At 37.1% G+C, this 20,441-nt stretch overlaps 1 protein-coding gene across 3 annotated transcripts in view; it reads left to right on the forward strand.

Moving 5' to 3' along the window:
- The first annotated feature begins 2,115 nt into the window (after window positions 1-2,115).
- Window positions 2,116-20,441, forward strand: part of TTK (TTK protein kinase) — a 43,263-nt gene continuing 24,937 nt past the window's right edge. For 2 of the 3 annotated variants that reach the window (XM_055534870.1, XM_055534871.1), the window contains exons 1-11: window positions 2,116-2,299; window positions 3,443-3,583; window positions 6,332-6,554; window positions 6,909-7,015; window positions 7,394-7,537; window positions 9,401-9,515; window positions 9,674-9,746; window positions 9,837-9,931; window positions 11,276-11,363; window positions 12,400-12,520; window positions 15,691-15,815. In XM_055534870.1, coding sequence (XP_055390845.1) covers window positions 3,445-3,583; window positions 6,332-6,554; window positions 6,909-7,015; window positions 7,394-7,537; window positions 9,401-9,515; window positions 9,674-9,746; window positions 9,837-9,931; window positions 11,276-11,363; window positions 12,400-12,520; window positions 15,691-15,815 — 1,230 coding nt within the window. In that variant the 5' untranslated portion in view covers window positions 2,116-2,299; window positions 3,443-3,444. The remainder of the gene's footprint in view (window positions 2,300-3,442; window positions 3,584-6,331; window positions 6,555-6,908; window positions 7,016-7,393; window positions 7,538-9,400; window positions 9,516-9,673; window positions 9,747-9,836; window positions 9,932-11,275; window positions 11,364-12,399; window positions 12,521-15,690; window positions 15,816-20,441) is intronic. The other variant, XM_055534872.1, reaches the window with a different exon arrangement.

Consider the following 20,441-nt stretch of genomic DNA (forward strand, 5'->3'; position numbering starts at 1 on the left):
CCAGGAGGCTACTACCATAACCAGGTGAGTGGTGAAGGTGTCTCAGACTAGGGCATTAGTAGTGGAGGTGGAGAAAAGTGGTAGGATTCCAACATTACCTTGTTAGACTTGACACAATCTGCCTATGGATTAGATGTGGGATTAGGAATGACACCAAAGTTTTGGGCTTAAAAAAAATTATGAATGTCTTGTACAGAGAAGATTTTGTAAGAAGTAGATTGAGAGTGGGGAGATTAGGGGCTATTTTGAACATTTGAGTTTAAAATATCTATAATATCTACCTTACATTGACATGTTAACTAGGCAGTGGATATGAATCTGGGGTCCAGGGGAGAGAGGTCTGCTGGAGTAATATATTTGGGAGTCATTAATGTGTAGATGGTATTTTAAAATGTAAGCGTGGAGGCTATCTATCACTGTAAAGTGTTAGCAGTAGTATTTTCAGAAAAGTGCAAGTTTGGGGATTGGGTCCAAGAGCTCAACAAAAACTGGTGGCTCATTGGTAAAGAACCCACCTGCCAGGCAGGAGACAGGATCTCTGGGTTGGGAAGATTCCCCTGGAGAAGGAAACAGCAACCCACTCCAGTATTCTTGCCTGGGAAATCCCATGGACAGAGGAGCCTTACGGGCTACAGTCTGTGGGGTCACAAAAGAATAAGACACGCCTTAGGGACTAAACAAGTTATCTTGTCTAAGCTCACTCTGCTCGCTTTACAACAGGCCAATGAATTGCAGAGGAGGGGGATGAGACAAGGAATACAACTTTATTCCGAGAGCTGACTGACCGAGAAGATGGCAGACTAATATCTCAAAATAACCATCTTGGGGTCTGGATACCAGGTTCTTTTATTGATCAGAGATGGGGGGAGGTGAGGAAACAAAATAAAAAAGCCATTAATCTTGCAGCTGTCTCCTAGAATGGCAGGCCTCAGGCAGGGTATATGTTCCTCCTTCCTGCCATCTAGAGGTGGACAGGTCTCTGAACAAAGGCATTTTAACAGGCAGAAGGGCATGATTCTCAGAGGTAAGCCATTATGTATGATTATAATAACAAAAGCAAGGAAAAGAAAGTCAAAGACAGTTCCAACAGATTGGCTTTTCCCTGCAATAGCAGCAGCAGCAAAAGCAGGTGCTGGACTCAACAATGCAAAGGCAGGGATGAGCCAACCAGATACAGTAAATCATTTTGCTCTGATGAAACAAAAATACAGAGCCAGAAGGTATTAAAAAAAAATGCAGTCAGTAAGGAAGGGCTTTCAGGCTGGCCGGGTGGCTAGTCAAGAGCTGGGAACGCGAGGGTTCAAAAGACAAGCTTTGGCGTTAACAACGGACAGCTGCAGTTAAGTTTCTTACACGTACACAAAACCGACCAATTTCTCCTACCACAGAGCATATGTCATTCTGCTGGTACAACAGGCATCTCGTTTCCAAGAAGGAAAAAAAGCATTGCCTCCTACCGCAAAGGCACTTAGCAGCCAAGCCAGCCCTCGCGGAGGGCACTTGAGCTCTAAAGTGGGACAGGCTTGGAGGGGAGAAGGGAGGCTAATAAGGCGAGTTCAGGCGTAGAATCTCGATGGGCGTGTGTGTTCTGCGCTGAATTCTGACATAATGGAAGAACCTTGGCTTAAAGACAAGGCAAAGCGTCATTTAAAGATAGTGGAAGGACTAAGGTTAGTGGAAACTCAAGGACAAAAAGCACTGAGACTTTTGAGCTGGCTGCAGGGCTGAAGGCATTGCGAACGACCCTCCCCTACCACATCCTCCAGCACCAAGGACCCTGAAGGACCAATAAGTGAGGAGGCGGAGGGGGCGGAAAAAGGCCGGCTCACCAGGCATCTTTAAGGTCCTGATGCTGAGAGCAGCGTCTGCCGGCGCCTATCTCCCTCTCACCGGCTAACTCGGCCCGGGAGTGGCTCCTTCTCGGGCAAAACCCTGGCCTGGTTTTTAAACCGGAAGGTGCCGGAAAGCTGGTCTATCGGCTCCTCGAACTTCCGGGGCGCGGAGCCGGTGGAGTCAGAACGGAAGACCCCCGCCGCGAGGGACGCTCCGGTCGCAGAAAAAGGGGCGGTGCCGGCGCGCACCAACCAATCACAGCAGATGCTTTCACGTGGCCAGCACTGGCCAATAGGCGACCGCGTCGGTAGCGGCGGGGAAATTCAAACGTGTGTGTGGAGAGGGGCTGGAGTTCCCATCTTTTCTTCTCAGCTCCGCTTTTCCGCGGAGAGGCCTACCTTGGCGGCGAACGGAGGGGCGGAGGCGGCCGGGGTCTGTGGGCCCTTGAGCCGAGCCGCGCGGGCCGGTGAGCTGTGGGGACGAGGCGGGAGGTCCCCGAGCCTGGCAGAGGACGTGGAGTGCGGCTTACAGGCCGGAGGGGGAGGGGCGGGCCCGCTGTCCCCCGCCGGTCCTCCTGTTAGTGCCGGCGGTTTATTTGTCGAGGACCCAGGAGGCGAGAGGTAGATGTATGGACTTTGCTGGGAGAAGGGACCTGCTAGGGCCTCTGCGGGAGACTCCTCTTCTTGTGTGGTGTTTTAGAACCGGGAGAGGAGCCGGTGGCCGTGGTTCTGACAGTTACCTTTGGGACCTGGCTTCAGGGGGTGATACCAGGCATCCACTTTGTCGCTTGTTTTCATTAACTATACTCGAGGTCGGGGGCGGCGTTGATATCAGTGACCCTGGGTTACTGGATTGATGGGTGTGAGAATCATCACAAAGATGACATTGACGGGAAGAAAGACTGCGGACTCTGTGGACTAAACAAACATCAACACCGTGGAGATGCAATAAGTACTCAGTACTGTACAAATACTGTAGATTCTCGGTATGGGAATGATTAAGGTAGCACATCACCTTTCTGCCAGATATACAGAAGAATAAGCCTGCTGATATCCCATTTGTGAATAAAGGGCTGTGATGTTGTATGTATTCTGCTTTGTAACCACTTGCAACGTGCAAATTTACTGACATAAAGCAGGTGAATAAAGGAATGGTTTTTATCATTGTCGAAAGGATTTTTTATGCCTATATGTTTCTACCAGAATCCAAGCAAATATACTATCCCATTTTTAAAAAACGACTGAATTTGCAGATGGCCCAGAGAAAATAATTATGGAAAAAGAGTGAAAGGAAGGCATAGAAAAAAGTTTGAAAGGGGGCAGCAACTTCCCTGTTGTGCAATGTCTTTTTGAAGTTCTGGTGGAAAGAAGGAGTGTACTGAATACTTACCTGTTGGAAACCTTGCTGATTTACAGATTACAAAGACATGCAATTGTTTTTGTGCACATAGCTAACCAAATACCACCCTGATAATATCTGTGTTGAAATGTGTTCGTTTAACTAATGTTTTAGTCTCCTGGGTTCTGAAAGGCTAGTTGCAACATCTTTTTTTTAAATGCTAGTCAAAGTAGGAATTATGAATAGTTCGATTTTTTTTTTTTTTCCTTAGAAATGGAGGCTGAGGAGTTAAGTGGCAGAGAGTTGACAATTGATTCCATAATGAACAAAGTGAGAGATATTAAAAATAAATTTAAAAATGAAGATCTTACTGATGAGCTAAGCTTGACTAAAGCCTCCACTGATACTACAGGTGAGTTGCGTTGTTTTGAGTGCCGTCTGAGGTAGAGGAAGGAAATGTTAACTGATTGATGCTCACCAATGAGAGCACATTTTATGTTTTAATCCTTTTGTGTGAAAATAGTTCCACGATTTTCCACTTTCTTAAAAAAGGAAACAACACTATTTATTACAGTGTGCTCAAAGGTGGTTTTCTTACTCTTCCATTGTTGGCAGCTGTCATTTCTGCTCATATGCTTGCCATCAATAGGTACTCCTTTTTTCCCCCAACATTTTGCTGCAATCTGAGAAAGCCTCACTAATTACACCTTAATAAAATGGTGTATAAATGTAAGGCTAACCACACAATATATGATTTGAAGAACCTTTCTGTTACTCTCCCAGCACTCTTCCAGCCTTTCTTGCCTGTTCTCCTTTGCTCGTTCTGTTTCTGCCGTAGCAGCTTCCCTACTGTGTCTCCTGTGTGCTGGACCAACCCCTACCCCAGTATCTTTGTTCTTGCTCTCTGCCCACTCTTAAACCTTCTTCAGGTTTTTGCTCACATGTCTTCTCAGCAAGGCCCTCTCTCATCCATTTATTTATTTAATTAAACTTTTTTATTTTGAATTGGGGTATAGCTGATTAACAATGTTGTGATAGTTTCAGGTGGACAGCAAAGGGGCTTAGCCACACATACACATATATCCTTTTTCTCTCAAACTCCCCTCCCGTCCAGGCTGCAGCATAATATTGAGCAGAATTCCGTTTGCTATAAGGTAGGTCCTAACCCACCTATTTAAAATAGCAACCTACTGTATTATTTTTCTCCACTGCAGTAGTTGCCTCATATCTCCTTTGTTGTTCAGTCACCAAGTCATGTTCAATTCTTCACTACCCCGTGGACTGCTTCCCTGTCCCTCACCATCTCACTGAGTTTGCCCAAGTTCATGTCATATCTCCTTTACTCATTTGTTTGTTGTCTGTCTACTCCACTAGGATGTGAGCTCCATGAGGGCATGGTTTTTATCAGTGATGCTCTATCTACAGAACTAAGAATGGTTCCTGGCAAGTAGTGGGTACTTAAAATATTTTTTGAATGATGAATGAGTGAAAATACCCAAAGTTTAATGTCCTAGTTTTATGAAAAGTATTAGCTCAGAAGCTGATCTCTTTATATTAGGTTGTTGAAAAAGTCACCTTTAGATAAGTTTTGTTTTATTTATAGTAACCATTCAATGGATGAAGGATTGGAAAGCAAAGGCAAAAACCTATCCATATAGTCAAGATGGCAGGTCATATTTCTTGAAACAACTTAGGAACTTATCATTTTGGTGTTAAGCAAATTTTTTAATGGTGATAGAATAAACACATACTTTATTTTGTGTATTTAAGTAGCACCATTGAAGGTTATGGCTTCCCTGGTGACTCAGTGTTAAAGAATCTGCCTGCCAATGCAGGAGATGTGAGTTTGATCCCCGGGTCAGAAAGATCCCCTGGAGAAGGAAATGGCAACGCACTCCAGTATTCTTGCCTGGGAAATCGCACGGACAGAGGAGCCTGGTAGGCTACAGTCCATGGGGTCACAAAAGAGTCGGACATGACTTAACAATAAAGCTTATTTACAACAGGGTAGATGAGTCTCTATTTAAAATCCTTAGCTTGCTCAAAACTGTGAATATGTAACATGTTGATACGTGGGATGTAAGACATGATACTGAGTAAGGTTAAACCTGGTTTCTAGATGAGAAGAATTTACCTATTTACCATGCTGCATTGTAATGCATGTTTAGCTCAAATGGCTGCTGACATAATAGAGACAGGAAGTTCTGAACAGAGAGAGCACAGTGCATGAGAAATACATCTGCATTTTTTAAGACTTTTTAAGAAAACTTGAAGACAAATTTGTTAGGGAAGTAATGGGAAATGAAACTGGAAAGTGAAGTTAAGATCAGAATAGATTATGGGTAAAAACAAAGTTCTGAATCTGTTATGTTTAAGTAAAAAGCAAAAGCAGTAATTTTGTAAAAGCAAATATTTAGCCCTCGTTGAAGGTAACTGAAACTAATAGAAGGGATGATAGTTTCTCTAAATTTAATAATGTTTAGTAATGACTAAAGTAACCTGACAAGGACACTGACATTAAATCACGTCTTTTAAAATCTGTTAACACCAAAGAAAATTAAAAATAAATTACAATGTGAAAATTATGGAGAAACATGGGTAACTTGCAAGGAGAAGAAAATGACCACATGAGTTGCTTATCTTCTGTAAACTGGTTTTGATTGATTGAAAAGTAAATTGAGGAATATGGAGATAATATTGGATGGATAAGGTTGTAAAGAAGGTTATGTTAGGGCTAGGACCATATGTTTCTAAATTTTTAATAAGTCATTGATGAAGAATTTTCCAGGAAAGTTGGTACTGGTGGTAGTAGGAGAGGCTTAGGTTTTCTTTGACTTGTTAGGATACCAAAATAAAATTAGGCTGCTACAGGATAGTTTTCTTAGACTGCATATGGTATTTTAAAGCTACTCATAAACATTTCCAAATCCTCTTTTCTTCAAAATATGCAGCTTTTTACAGTAAAACATACCCTCTTAAAAGATACATACTCAGTAAATGTTTATATTTACATGAATTGCTAAAGTTTAAAAAATATTTTAACGAGTTTGTGTGCATTTGTACTAAGAGTGTAAATGATTACCTGTAATTTGAAAGAAAAGTGCAATTTGGTATTTGTTTTTTGACTTTCATTTTTTGCTATATTTTGTCCCTTATTCAGATAACTCAGGAACTGTTAACCAAATAATGATGATGGCCAACAACCCAGAGGATTGGTTGAACTTGTTGCTCAAACTGGAGAAAAACAGTGTCCCTTTAAATGATGCCCTTTTAAATAAATTGATTGGTCGTTACAACCAAGCAATTGAAGCACTTCCTCCAGATAAATATGGCCAAAATGAGAGTTTTGCTAGGATTCAAGTGAGATTTGCTGAACTAAAAGCGTAAGTATTAGCATTTTAACTGTATTCAGCTAACTACATTACATAACACAAAACTACATCACCAAAAGGTAAAATGAAAACATGTTATCAGAACTACTTGTAAGCTTAATATTTTTTTTACCAAGTCTTTTTGTTTATAATTAACAAGTGAATTTGTAAACTTTCTTTACAATGTACATATTTCCACAAAAATTACATACTCTAGACTCCACCTAAAAAAATTTAAAAATTAACTTATTTAATTTTACAGACAGAAAACAATATTCTGTGTCTTCTGGAAAATAGGATGAGGAGTTATCAAACAGGCAACTGTGTTCTTTTTCTTAAAACTTAACTCTAAAATCTTTATTTCAGTATTCAAGAGCCAGATGATGCACGTGACTACTTCCAAATGGCCAGAGCAAACTGCAAGAAATTTGCTTTCGTGCATATATCTTTTGCACAGTTTGAACTATCACAAGGTAATCTGAAAATGTCAAGTCCAGATTTTAAGTAAAAGATAACTTCCTATTGTAACTTAAATCATGTGTGTGAAATAGAAATAATGAAAGGCATGAAAGTTGATCAGATGAAAATTCAGGGAAGGATGCTACCTGAGTGTAAGTGTACGAAATATTTGTTATGCCAGACCTTTCACTTGCACATTACACAAGTTAAACTATTGGACATGAATTGTTACCAGAAGTGAGAAATTGCTTGTTTGCTTATAAATAAAATGTGTGAGCCTTGGAATAAATATTTTTGCCTGAGACTTTAAAATTTTTTTCCTAGGTTCGAAGAATGTATCTGGGGAGTAAAGGTTGCTGCATTAAAATGACTGTTATTTTTTACTTTGTTAGGTAATTTCAAAAAAAGTAAGCAACTTCTTCATAAAGCTGTGGAATGTGGAGCAGCGCCACTTGAAATGCTGGAAATTGCCATTCGGAATTTGAACCTTCAGAAAAAGCAGCTGCTTTCAGAGGAGGAAAGGAAGAGTTTATCTGGTAAATATGTTTGTGTGTGCTAATACTTTTCTGTGGTGTTTAGTCCTGCAAAAAAAGGGATTCAGGATAATATTCTATAGAAAAATATTGTTTATTTAGAATGATCAAAATCTAAGATTAAGTTTTAGATGTAAAGGCGGTGAGACTTGCAGAAGTAACAAAGTCATTACTCTCTTATTGGCATTTTTTTTTTTTCCTAGTCAAACTAATTAGTAACACATTAAAACAACTCAATAAAAAACAGTAAGGTCCCGGACTCCCCTGGTGGTCTGGAGATTGAGACTTCTGCTTCCACTGCAGGGATACAGGTTCAATCCCTGGTAGGGGAACTAGGATCCCATATGCCACAAAGCATGCCAAAAAATAAATAAATTAAAATTTTCATCTGCAAAAAAAATACACTTTAAAATAAAGCAATAAGGTCCCAATGTATAGCACAGGGAACTATATTCAATATCTGCAATAAATAGTAATGGAAAAGAACATGAAAAGATATATATATATATGTATGTATGTGTAATTTAATTACTTTGCTGTACACTGGAAACTGAGAACACTGTAAATCAACTGTATTTCAATTAAGAAAACAAACAGGGATTCCCCTGGTGGTCCAGTGGTTAAGAATCCGCCCTGTAAGGCAGGGGACCCAGGTTCCATCCCTGGTTAGGGAGTTAAGATCCCACATACTGTGGGGCAGTTAAGCCTGTGAGCTTCAGGTACTGAGCCCTGGGCGCTCTGGAGCCCGCACACTGCAAGGGAAGATCCTGCATGACGTAGTGAGGATCCTGCATGCCGTAACGAAGACCCAAGGCAGCCACATAAATAACAAACCAAACAAACTTGATCTAGGCAAGCGAATCACCTTTTGCTGTTAGAAATAAGGCACGTGCCTTTACTCTGGGTAAGTTCAGTTCAGTTCAGTTGCTCAGTCGTGTCCGACTCTTTGCGACCCCATGAATCGTAGCACGCCAGGCCTCCCTGTCCATCACCAACTCCTGGAGTTCACTGAGACTCACGTCCATCGAGTCAGTGATGCCATCCGGCCATCTCATCCTCTGTCGTCCCCTTCTCCTCCTGCCCCCAATCCCTCCCAGCATCAGAGTCTTTTCCAATGAGTCAACTCTTCGCATGAGGTGGCCAAAGTACTGGAGTTTCAGCTTTGGCATCATTCCTTCCAAAGAAATCCCAGGGCTGATCTCCTTCAGAACGGACTGGTTGGATCTCCTTGCAGTCCAAGGGACTCTCAAGAGTCTTCTCCAACACCACAGTTCAAAGGCATCAATTCTTCAGCGCTCAGCCTTCTTCACAGTCCAACTCTCACATCCATACATGACCACAGGAAAAACCATAGCCTTGACCAGACGAACCTTTGTTGGCAAAGTAATGTCTCTGCTTATGAATATGCTATCTAGGTTGGTCATAACCTTCCTTCTAAGGAGTAAGCGTCTTTTAATTTCATAGCTGCAGTCACCATCTGCAGTGATTTTGGAGCCCAAAAAAATAAAGTCTGACACTGTTTCCCCATCTATTTCCCATGAAGTGATGGGACCAGATGCCATGATCTTTGTTTTCTGAATGTTGAGCTTTAAGCCAACTTTTTCACTCTCCAGTGTCACTTTCATCAAGAGGCTTTTTAGTTCCTCTTCACTTTCTGCCATAAGGGTGGTAGACAGTTATGTAATTATGAAACAATTATGAAGTATCGTTGGAGAATTAGCATCACAGCATCTTCATATCTGAATATCTTATTTAGGGACAAATATTTACTATGAATTGACTTTTAAAGTATTATTTATGAGTTTGTTTTGTGTGTGTATTCCTTATGTCTTTACAAATTTAATTACAGTTTCAAAATGTTTACAGCATCTACAGTATCAAGTGCGCAAGAACCATTTCCCAATATACTTGGACATTTACAGAATAGGAACATTAGTTGTGATTCTAAAGGACAGACTACTAAAGCCCGGTTCTTATATGGGTAAGGAAACTGAATTCATTTTTTAAATATTCATCATAAATTTATATTATATATCATCTGCATATATGTTTTCATGTTATAATAGTGTTTAGCAGTTGATGAAAATGCTTGTATTAATATTATTCTTTTAAAAATCGGTTTTTCTTTTTTTTCTTTAGAGAGAACATCCCCCCTCAAGACACAGAGATAGGCTATCGAAATCCCCTGAAACAAACAAACAAGGCTAAATGGGTAAGTTATTTTTTACTTTGATTAAAGCAGAAGTGGTGAGGTCTATGCTTATTTCCTAGTTAGTTACTTAATCTTCCAAAACATTTTTAGTCATGCCCATTTGGAAGAGTCCCAGTTAACCTTCTAAGTAGCCCGGATTCCCATGAGAAGATGGATGTTTCAGTTGCACCACATTTTACTAAAAGGTATGTTTGAGTTTTAACTTTCGTTTTCAAAACTTGAAGACTGACGGCAAAATGATCATAAAGTCTCTTACTACATAAAAGTGGTTACGAGTACATTTTTATTTAGAATAGGAACGAGTGGGAAATATGACTTTATTTTGCTTTTTTTCTCATTAAAAATATTCATTAGAGCAACTGTTTAAAAGTTAGGAGACATAGAAGAAAAAGTATTGTTAATATGAAGCTTACAGGACTATGCACAGACTAGCCCAGCAGTAAAAACTCATGACGTTTGAATCGCTTATGGTAGCCTCTCTGGTAAGACACTCTAGTGTGTGTGTAAGTGTCCATTGAGGGTGGGAAGTCTGAAAACAATTTTCTTTGCGGCTAGTTCAAGGAAAAAGCAGCTATTGGTAGGAAAAATGATTAACTCATTCATTTGCTTCTGAGCCTAGGGCTTCAAGAAGTGGGGCAGGGTAGGTAGAGATGAAATATTGTCCACCACATCTGAAGTGTTCTCCTTCCTTCAGTTTGAAAAATGAGAATCTCATAATCCAGCTTAGCTAAGGGTCTTTGTTTTTCTGGTGTATTTTTAACTCTAACCACTGTTCATAACATTATTTCTAATGGAAAAGACTCCTGGATTCCAAAGAATCATTTTGCCAGTAAACTTAGAGATGAAACATTGTTTTTAGCTGGTGTCGTCTTTACTTAAATGCTTATTAAATTAAGGTTTGACTGAATATTGATATTAAAGAGCATTTTGGATGTCAAGGTTAAGCTCTAAAAATCTTATGAGGTGGCTATTTTCTGGTTATCTTCAAGTACTAGCTCAAGAATACAGGAAACTTTCTCCACTCCAAAAAAAAATAAGAACAAAAACAGCCATTTTCTTGGTGCTTGTATTGATACACTGAGCTAGGCACTGTGGAGGCCCGTAGGAGGGTCTACACACTAGTTCTTATCCTTAAAGCTATTTACAACCTGAAATGTAGTTTAATCTACACACTGCTGTTTCCTTATTCTTGCCCATAGTCATGCCTTGACTCCAGCTGTTACATATTATGGAATAGGGGAGGCAGTCACCTGCTTACTACTCATCCCTGTCAGTTTTGTCACTGCCCAGCACCTAATTTAGTCACATGTATATTGGAATCTTGTTACTGTTAAAAACACCCTTTCAAGTGATTTTTCCAGTTAAAAGATGTACATATTTAAAAACCTTACTTTAAAATGAAAAAGATTAAATGACTTTGCTAATTCTAAATAAGAATAATAATAATAAAAAAATGAAAAAGATAATACCCTGAATACCCTGAAATGATTGATTTCAAATTAAACAATTGTTTTGTTTCATGGTAACAGACATATCTCTGGGTCAGAGTGCCGAGATACAATCACACCTGGATGTAAATCAAGTGGAAATGATTCCAGCGAATTGAGACATTTAAAGGTTTTTCCATTTTCAAATCTTTATCTGGAGCAAGGGTTCCTGACCCAGGGTTCATGGAGCTTTTTCTGGGGAAGGGATCCATGGTTTATGTATCTCCAACAGTGTTCCTAAAACCCCAGGAGAGGTCGGGCCACTAATGGGAAGTGACACAGAAGTCCTAAACTGTTTCTCTTCAGTGGAAGTGGGAGGGCAAGGAATGACCGTCTTCTGTCGAAGTACTATTTATTATATAGTGTTTAAGCAGGTTAGTTGGCCTGGGTTTGGGAATAATGGGGCAAGCTTTTGTTTCTTGGTGTGTTGAATCATATGATCTGACAGAGCAAATTAGACAAAAATGAGAGGGTGTCTTTGTGGTGGGGCAGAGGTGAGGGCTTTAAGATAATCAATCCTGACATCCTGATATGGCAGACATGTGAACTTCCAAGACAGGAAATAGCTTTAGTCCCTGATGCACTGATTTTTAGGGGTTATACTGTTCTTACTGAAGTTCATTTAGACCCTTGGCATCATAATGTGGGTCTTTTCAGTTTTACATTCTTTGTAATTTCTCTCTCTCTTTCGTGATGTATCCTTTTAAATGAGTTTAACTAATTTGCAGCTATCTTAGGGAATAGCACATAGTTGTGTCAGGAGTTTACTTTTGGGATTTAAAATAAGTACTGTCTTAGACTTCTATAAATCTTAATTTTGACCAATGTTGTTATTTTTGGTGATAAAATGATATAGTAACAAAATAGTGAAGCATGTTTTATGTTGGATTTAAGCTTTCTAACCTCTCTTTTTAAGTGAATATGCCTTATCATTTGATAATATGTCTACTGAAAGCAAATTGGCCAAATCTATCATTATGGCCATACCCATTGCTCTAGTCAATAATTCAAGAAGTTATTTTTGCTTGTGAGTCTACATATAATTATTTCCTAGCAGTCTTTTCATATAGATGAGACTCTAGTATATTGAACACTAAGATTAGTACTACTTCTGTTTTTAAGACTTTGTCTTATATCACATCAAAATAAAATCTTACTCTATGTAGTCTGTTCAAAATATTCGTTCCAAGGAACCTGTGATGTCAGATGAGAAGAGTTCTGAACTTATTACTGATTCAGTAACCCTGAAGAATAAAAGTGAATCAAGTTTTCTAACAAAATTAGAAGGTAAGAGTGACAAAATAGACTACCTCTTTAATTAAGAACCACTTTGTTACTTGTGAAAGTTGACCAGCCCCCTAACAATTGACATGGAAGAGTAGGTCCCTTTATCTTGTGTTTCAGTTAAATTGTATAAAGTATATGAAAAGTATTCAATTCTATAGCAGAGGATTTGCCTAAAAGGTGTGTAAGAGAATAGAGGGAAAATTCAATGGCATTGAGTTAATTTTCTCAGTTGGCTTGAGAAGTATTTGGGAAAGCACATGAAAGTTGTATTTATATGACAAGTCTTTCTTTCCTCTTTTGTCAAACATTTGCATTTCCACTATATGTGTACTATGGTGGATATTCTAAGAGCATATAAATGAATGAGACAGGTTTTAGCCCTGAAAGGCCCATGTCTCAGGAAACCCTGAAAACTGGGATGCCATTATTTTGATTGGGACCATCAGCATTCCCTGATACCCGCAGGGAATTGTTTCCAGGATCCCCCACAGATGCTCAGATCCTAGAATGCTCAAGTCCTTTATATAAAATGATGTAGTATAGTCAGTTCTGTGGAACCTGTGGATATAAAGGACCAACTATAGATTTCTTTTCCTGATATTTGGGGGAAATGATTTTATTTTATGTTTTCATGGCATCTATTACAAACTGATATGATTGAAAAAGCATCTTTACCAAAAATACTTGTTTATAGTACTGATCTGGCACCTAATTTAATGCTAAGTGAAAGTGAAAGTGAAGTTGTTCAGTCGTGTCCAGCTCTTCGCGACCCCATGGACTGCAGCCTACCAGGCTCCTCTGTCCATGGGATTTTCCAGGCAAGAGTACTGGAGTGGGGTGCCATTGCCTTCTCCAAATAAGTGAATGCTTACTGAGTACCCACACTATGTTAATGGTATTTTATTATGTAGTAAAATTTGCAATCAGAAAACTACCCAAAGCATAAGAATACAGCCCAATGAAATATCATTTCTTTCACATGCATTTCTGTCAAGTATATTCAGGGTGGGGTGGTCAGGTTCACAGCAATTGTATACATTCAGCTCATTGATAGTACCGAGCAGTTTTCCAAAGTGTTGTGTTTAACCAGCACTTATATTGGCTTTTACTCCATATTCTTCCCAATCATTTTATTGTTGGTTTTTAATGTTACACATTCTGATTCTGCTAAGTAATAGTTCATTGTGGTTTTAATTTGCATTTTCCTGTTGTCTAATGATGTTGAATGCCTCTTTGTGTTTATTGGCCATTTGGGTATCTTCTCAAGTGTTTGTTCAGGTATCACCAATTTTTCTGTTGAGTGTCCTTTTTTTTCCTCAATGATTTTTTTGGTCTATATACAGTTCCTTTGTTGTATTTGTACATGTGTTACAAATAACTTCTCCCATAATGTGGTGGAGACTTGATTAAATTTTAAATTATCATGCATTTTAATTTATCAGTCTTTTCCTTTGTGGTGAGTGTTTTCTTTGTCTTTTAACAAATCTTCCTACTCCAAGATCATAAAGATATTTCTATATGTTTTGGAAGGTATCATTTTACCTTTAACATTTAGACTTATATTCTGCTTGAATTTAATATTTATGTATGGTTAAGATGAAGTGGCAGGATTCATGTTTTTCTTCTCCATGTAGATATCTAGTAGACTCCAGCAGCATTTATTGAAAAGACCCTTTTTTCCCCTCAGTGAATTGTTATAAGTTAGATGAGTCTGTTTGTGATGTCTGGTTTTTGGATAGTTCTCTGTTCCATAGTCCTTTTATGACTTTGTGCTAATTCTGTCTTAATTACTGAAGTCAGTCTTCATATCTGTCAGTGCAAATCTTCCAACTTGTTTCTTTGTTACAGACTATTTTAGTTATTTTAAACCTTTTGGATTTCCATATAAATGTTAGAATCTGTCAAATTCCTTTTTTCTTTTTTTTTTAATGGTATTTTGTTTGAGTTCTAGTGGGACAAGTTGACATCTTAACAAATAAATTTTCTAGTCCTCTAACCTAGCATACCCCTTCATTCATTTAAGTAGTCTTTAAAACATTATTGAAAAAATTATTTTCTGTATAGAGATTTTGCATTTCTTTTGCTAGAAATATACCTAGATATTTGATATTTTTGATAATACAATGATGAGATCTTTAAAAAATAATTTATCCTTTGCTTCTTTGTTGCTAGTATATAAAACTACAACTGATTTTTAACTATTGTTCTCGTTTATAGAGACATTGCTAAAATCACTGTTTACATCTAATATTTGCCTATGAATTCTTTCATGTTGTTTGAAAATAATATAACATTTTCTTTCTTCCAATCCTTTTACTTTAATTTCTTTGCTGTGTTGCACTTACAACCTCTAGAATAATGGTGAATAGAAAGAATTGATAAGTAGCATTTTTGTTCATTCCTTAGAGAGACACTTTCACTGTTTTACCCTTGTATAGTAACTAGCTGAGAGTCTTAAAGCTGTTTTTTATCATATATCAAAACAGATTGAGGTTAACAGTTTTTTTGTGACTGGATGTTGAATTTTATGAGATACCTTTTCTGTGTTTATTGAGTCAGTCACGTACTTTTTTTATTATTATGCCAAATTAATTTTCAGTGTTAGGCAAACTTTACATTTAGGAATAAACACAGCTTGGTCATAATTTATTGTACCTTTTGTGTATCACTTGCAAATATTTTATTTAGAATTTTTGCATTTGTCATGATAGGGATGGAATAGTGACACTCATAAAACAGTCAATATTGTTGAGTCTCTCTTGTTCAGAGACCCTTAAGATAGTAAATTACAGGCTAACTTAAGGTAAAATTTTTGTTAAAAAAACTAGATCTATGAAAAGTGGTGAACTGGCTTTTATTAGTGAGACTTTATGATATATGTTTTTGGACTTTTGCATATTTATTTCTTTGTTTTCTGGTAAAAAACAGAAGTATTTAAACTGAGAATAGTCTCTGATAAAGCTCTAGATAACAACCTAGGAAGATGGCTGTTGCAGCTTTGTAAAATTGATTTGCTAAAAGCAAATTGTCAGTAGCTGGGTAAAGCTTTTAATTTCTGTTTTTAAGAGCAAAACGCTAATACAGTTTGTAACATGTTCTGTTGTTTAGGTTTAATTTTGTTATTATCCAATATTCTTGCCCATTAATGACAACAATAAATGCAATTGCAGAAACTAAAGAACATCAAGAACTAAAGGTTCCAGAAAGTGAACTGAAACAACGGCAATCAAAGAGAAAGTCTGAATGTGCAAATCAGAATGCTGCTGCATCTTCCAGTCAGTGGCAGATTCCACAGGTAATCCCCAAAATTGATACAGAGGTAACTTTCTTTTCCACATCAAGTGTAGCATTTTTCATAATGTGATGATCATGTTAAATGTTTTCTTCTTGTATTCTTTAGTGGAGTAGTTTGTTCAGAAGTATGTGTGTGTGTGTTTTAAATTCACAAAACAATGATCAGTAACAAACTAAACAATAGGTTTAGTTTAGTAACAGTATCTATCAAGCTGAATTCTTTTCTGCTTTCAATAGCATTTCTAGATTGCTGGTAGACTGGTGCAGAGGTCAGCAAACTACAGCCTAGGAGCCAAATCTCGTTCCCAGCCTGAATGTAAACAACACTTTTTGGGAACACAGCTATGTCCATTTATTTACTTACTGTCTTTGCCTGTTTTTGAACTATAAAAGCAGAACTAAGTAATTGCAACAGAAACCTCATGGATAAAATAGAAAAATACAGACTAGATAACGTGAATTCATAACAAGTTGAATGATCATTCCCCATGGCTGGGGTCTATTTCAGAAGAAAGGATCTGTTAGAGAGATACATCTGAATATAGTCTTTGGTCATACTCTCCTTACAATTAATTTGTAATTGTAGTCTCACTCAGCAGTTCTCAAATATTTCAGTCTTGGGAATCCTCTTTTATATTCTTAATTATTGAAGCCCCTAGAGAACTTTGGTTTATGTAGGCTATGTTGATGTCTTTTTGCTATATTAGAAAGGAAAACCAATAAATTTTTAAAGTATTTGCTAATTGATTAAAAATATCAATAATAAGCAGATTACATGTAAATAATACTGTTATGAAAAAAGTGTTTTGTTTTATTGAGGTATAATGGATATATAATATATTAATTTTAGGTATATGACATTATGATTTGATATTTGTATATACAGTTGACCCTTGCACAACATGGGTTTGAACTGTGTGGGAACTTATGCATGGATTTTTTTTCAGTACATATGTACATATAGTACTATATGATTTTCTGTTGGTTGACTCTGAGGAGGTGGAACAGTGGATACAGAACTCCAACTGTAAAGTAATACGTGAATTTTTGACTTTGTGGGTAGTCAGTGCCCCTAACCTCTGAGCTGTTCAAGAATCAACTATATTGCGAAATGATCACCACAATAAGTCTAGTTAGCATCCATCACCATACCTAATTTCACATTTTTTTCTTCAGATGAGAATTTTAAAGATCTACTCACTTAGCAAATTTCAAATGTGCAATACAGTATTATTAATTATAAGTCACCACATTGTGCATTACGTTCCAATGACTGATTTATTTTGTAACTGGAAGCTTGTACCTTTGATCCTCTTTATCCATCTCCACTCCTCCCACCCACACCCCTTGGCAAGCCCCCAACTATCTGTGAGCTTGGTCTTTTGCTTTTTTTCCCCTCCAGATTTTACATCTAAGTGATATAATGCAGTATTTGTCTTTCTCTGGCTATTTCACTTAGTATGATGTCCTCAAGATCCATCTGTGTTGTCACAAATGGCAAGATTTCATACCTTTTATGGCTGAATAATAGTCCATTATATATATGTACCATATTTTCTTTATCCCTTCAGCTATCAATGAATATTTAGATTGTTTCTGTTTCTTGGCTCTCATAAATACTGCTGCTATGAACAAGAGAGTACAGACATCTTTCAAGTTAGTGTTTTCCTTTTCTTTGGATAAATACCTAGAAGTAGAATTGCTAGGTCATATGGTAGTTCTGTTTTTAATTTTTTGAGGGTCTTCCATACTAGTTTCCACAGTGGCTGCACTAATATACATTTTCACCAACCCTGCACAAGACTTCCATTTTTTTCCACATCCTTGGCAACACTTGTTATTTCTTATCTTTATGATAATAGGCATTCTGACAGGTATGGGGTGCTCCATCATTGTGGTTTTGATTTACATTTCCCAGATGATTGGTGATGTTGAACTTCTTTTCGTATCTGTTGGATATTTATTTATATGTCTTATATGGAAAAAATATCTAATCAAGTCCTTTGTCCATTTTTAAGTTTGTTTTTTTTCTTGATAATGAGTTCCTTGTGTATTTTGGATATTAACCTCTTAATGGATATGTGGTTTGCAAATATTTTCTCCCATTTCATAGATTGTCTTTTTTATTTCATTGATGGCTTCCTTTGCTGTGCAGCTTTCTAGTTTGATGTAGTCCTATTTATTTATCTTTGTTTTTGTCTTTACATTTGGTGTCTGATCCAAAAATTCATTACCAATACCCATGTTAAGGAGCTTACCACCCGAGTTTTCTTCTAGAAGGTTTAATGTTTTAAGGTCTTACATGCAAGTCTTTAATTCATTTTGAGTTAATTTTTGTGTGTAGTGTGAGAAAGTAGCCCAGTTTCATTGTTTTCCAAGTGGCTATCCAGTTTTCTGAAGACCATTGATCTATGTGTGTTTCTTGCAAATATCAGATTGTCTTAAATACTGTAACTTTGTAATACGGTTTGAAATTAGGGAGTGTGGTGCCTCCAGCTTTGTTCTTTTTCAAGATTGCTTTGGGTATCCCAAACTTTTGTGATTCTATATGGATTTTAAGATTGTTCTATTTCTGTGAAAAATGCCATAGGAATTTTGATAGGGATTGCATTGTATCTATAGATTGCTTTGGGTAATATGGTCATTTTAACAATATTCTTCCAATCAGTGAGCACAAAATATCTTTCCATTTATTTGTGTCTTCTTCAGTTTAAGTATACTAGTGTTTAGTATAAGTATACTAGTTCTTTAGTTTTCAGTATACTAGTATTTCACTTACTTGGTTAAATTTGTTCCTAGGTACTTTATTTTTTTTGATGGGATTGTTTTCTTAATTTCCCTTTCTGATAGTTTATTATCAAGGTATAGAAATGTAACAGATTTTTGTATATTGATTTTGTTTCCTGCAACTTTACTGAATTTGTTAATTTTTTCTAACAGGTTCTTTTTGTGTGTGTGTGTGTGGCATCTTTAGGGATTTCTGCATATAATATGTCATTTGCAGATAGTGACAGTTTTACTCTTTCCTTTTCAATTCTGATACCTTTTATTTCAGCTTCTTGTCTACTTGCTGTGGCTAGAATTTCCAATACCATTTTAAGTAACAGTGGCAGGAGTGGGCATCCTTGTCTCGTTCCTGATTTCAGAGGGAAAGCTTTCATCTTTTCACTGTTAAGTATGATGTCAGCTGTGTGCTTGTCATACGTGGCTTTGTTATGTTGAGATATGTTTCTCTGAAAAATAAATATTTTTCAAAACAAACTAATTACAGTGAGGAGAGTGATATTTGTTTTATAGTCTTTACAATTTTTTTTAATGGTTGGCATTAGAGGGCTAGATTTCTTGTATCTGCTTTTGTATCCAGTCTGTTTCACTATCACATGCCTTGGGAAAACTTTAGTTTATATTCATGAAAGAATGAAAGTGAAAAAGGCAAATAATGTCTTAGTATGATTATGAAAATAGTTTTAACCTCTCAGACTCCCTGCAAGTATCTTGGGGAAACTGGCAAACTTTCTGCTATTTCTGGGTCACTCGTTGAGAACTGTTTATCTAAGTAATGGAGTGGATAATAAATGTTAAATGAGAAGAATCCTGAGAGGTTGAATTATGGACAATCAGCATCTCCTGTATTTTTCTTTTTAAAAGTTATAAACTAATAGAATGGTGAAAGGACTTAAAACTATTTATTTGTCATTAGGGAGATTCAAACTAAAACCACAATGAGGTGCTATTTCACCCACACCAAGATGGCTGTAATTAAAAAGAGACAATAGTAAGTGTTGTTGAAAATGTGGATAAATTGGAACCCTCATACAATGTTGTTGAGGAGCTAAACTGATACAGTCTCTTGAAAAATGGTATGGCAGTTCCTCAGAAGGTGTAGCAAACAGTTACTATATAATTCAACAATTCTATTCCTAGGTATATACTCAAGAAAATATATATCTGCAAAAAAGCTTGTATGTGAATGTTCATAGCAGCATTATTCATAATTGTTAACCCAAATAGCCATCAACTGGTGAGTGAATAAACAAAATGTGGTATTCTGATTTTATTTCATTTTATTATTCAACAGTAAAAACTAGTGAACTTTGGGAAGGTCATGTAAAAACTGTTATATGTAAAATGGATAACCAACAAAGACCTATTGTATAGCACATAGAACTCTGCTCAATGTTATGTGTCATCCTGGATGGAATGGGAGTTTGGGGGAGAATGGATACATGTATGTATATGACTGAGTCCTTTTGCTGTTCACCTGAAACTACAACAGCATTGCTAATCGGCTATACCCCAATGCAAAATGTTTTTGGTCTTAAAGAAAAACATTTTTTAAAAAGTAGTGAAGTGTTGATAAATGCTACTGCATGGTAAGTGATAGAAACCTGTCACAAAAGGCCATATATTTTGTGATCTGCTTTATAAGAAATGCCTGGGATTGGCAAATCCACAGAGACAAAAAGTAGACAGGTGGATGCCAGAGTCCAGGAGGAGTAGAGATTGGGGGTAATGGCTAATACAGAGTTTCTTCTTAGAATAATGAAAATGTTCTGTAATTTAAATCGTGGTGATGATTGCATACTCATGAATATATTAAAAACCACAGAAGTGTACACTTAGGTGA

Source organism: Bubalus kerabau, chromosome 9, assembly GCF_029407905.1.
Source record: "Bubalus kerabau isolate K-KA32 ecotype Philippines breed swamp buffalo chromosome 9, PCC_UOA_SB_1v2, whole genome shotgun sequence".
NCBI classification, from domain to species: domain Eukaryota; kingdom Metazoa; phylum Chordata; class Mammalia; order Artiodactyla; family Bovidae; genus Bubalus; species Bubalus kerabau.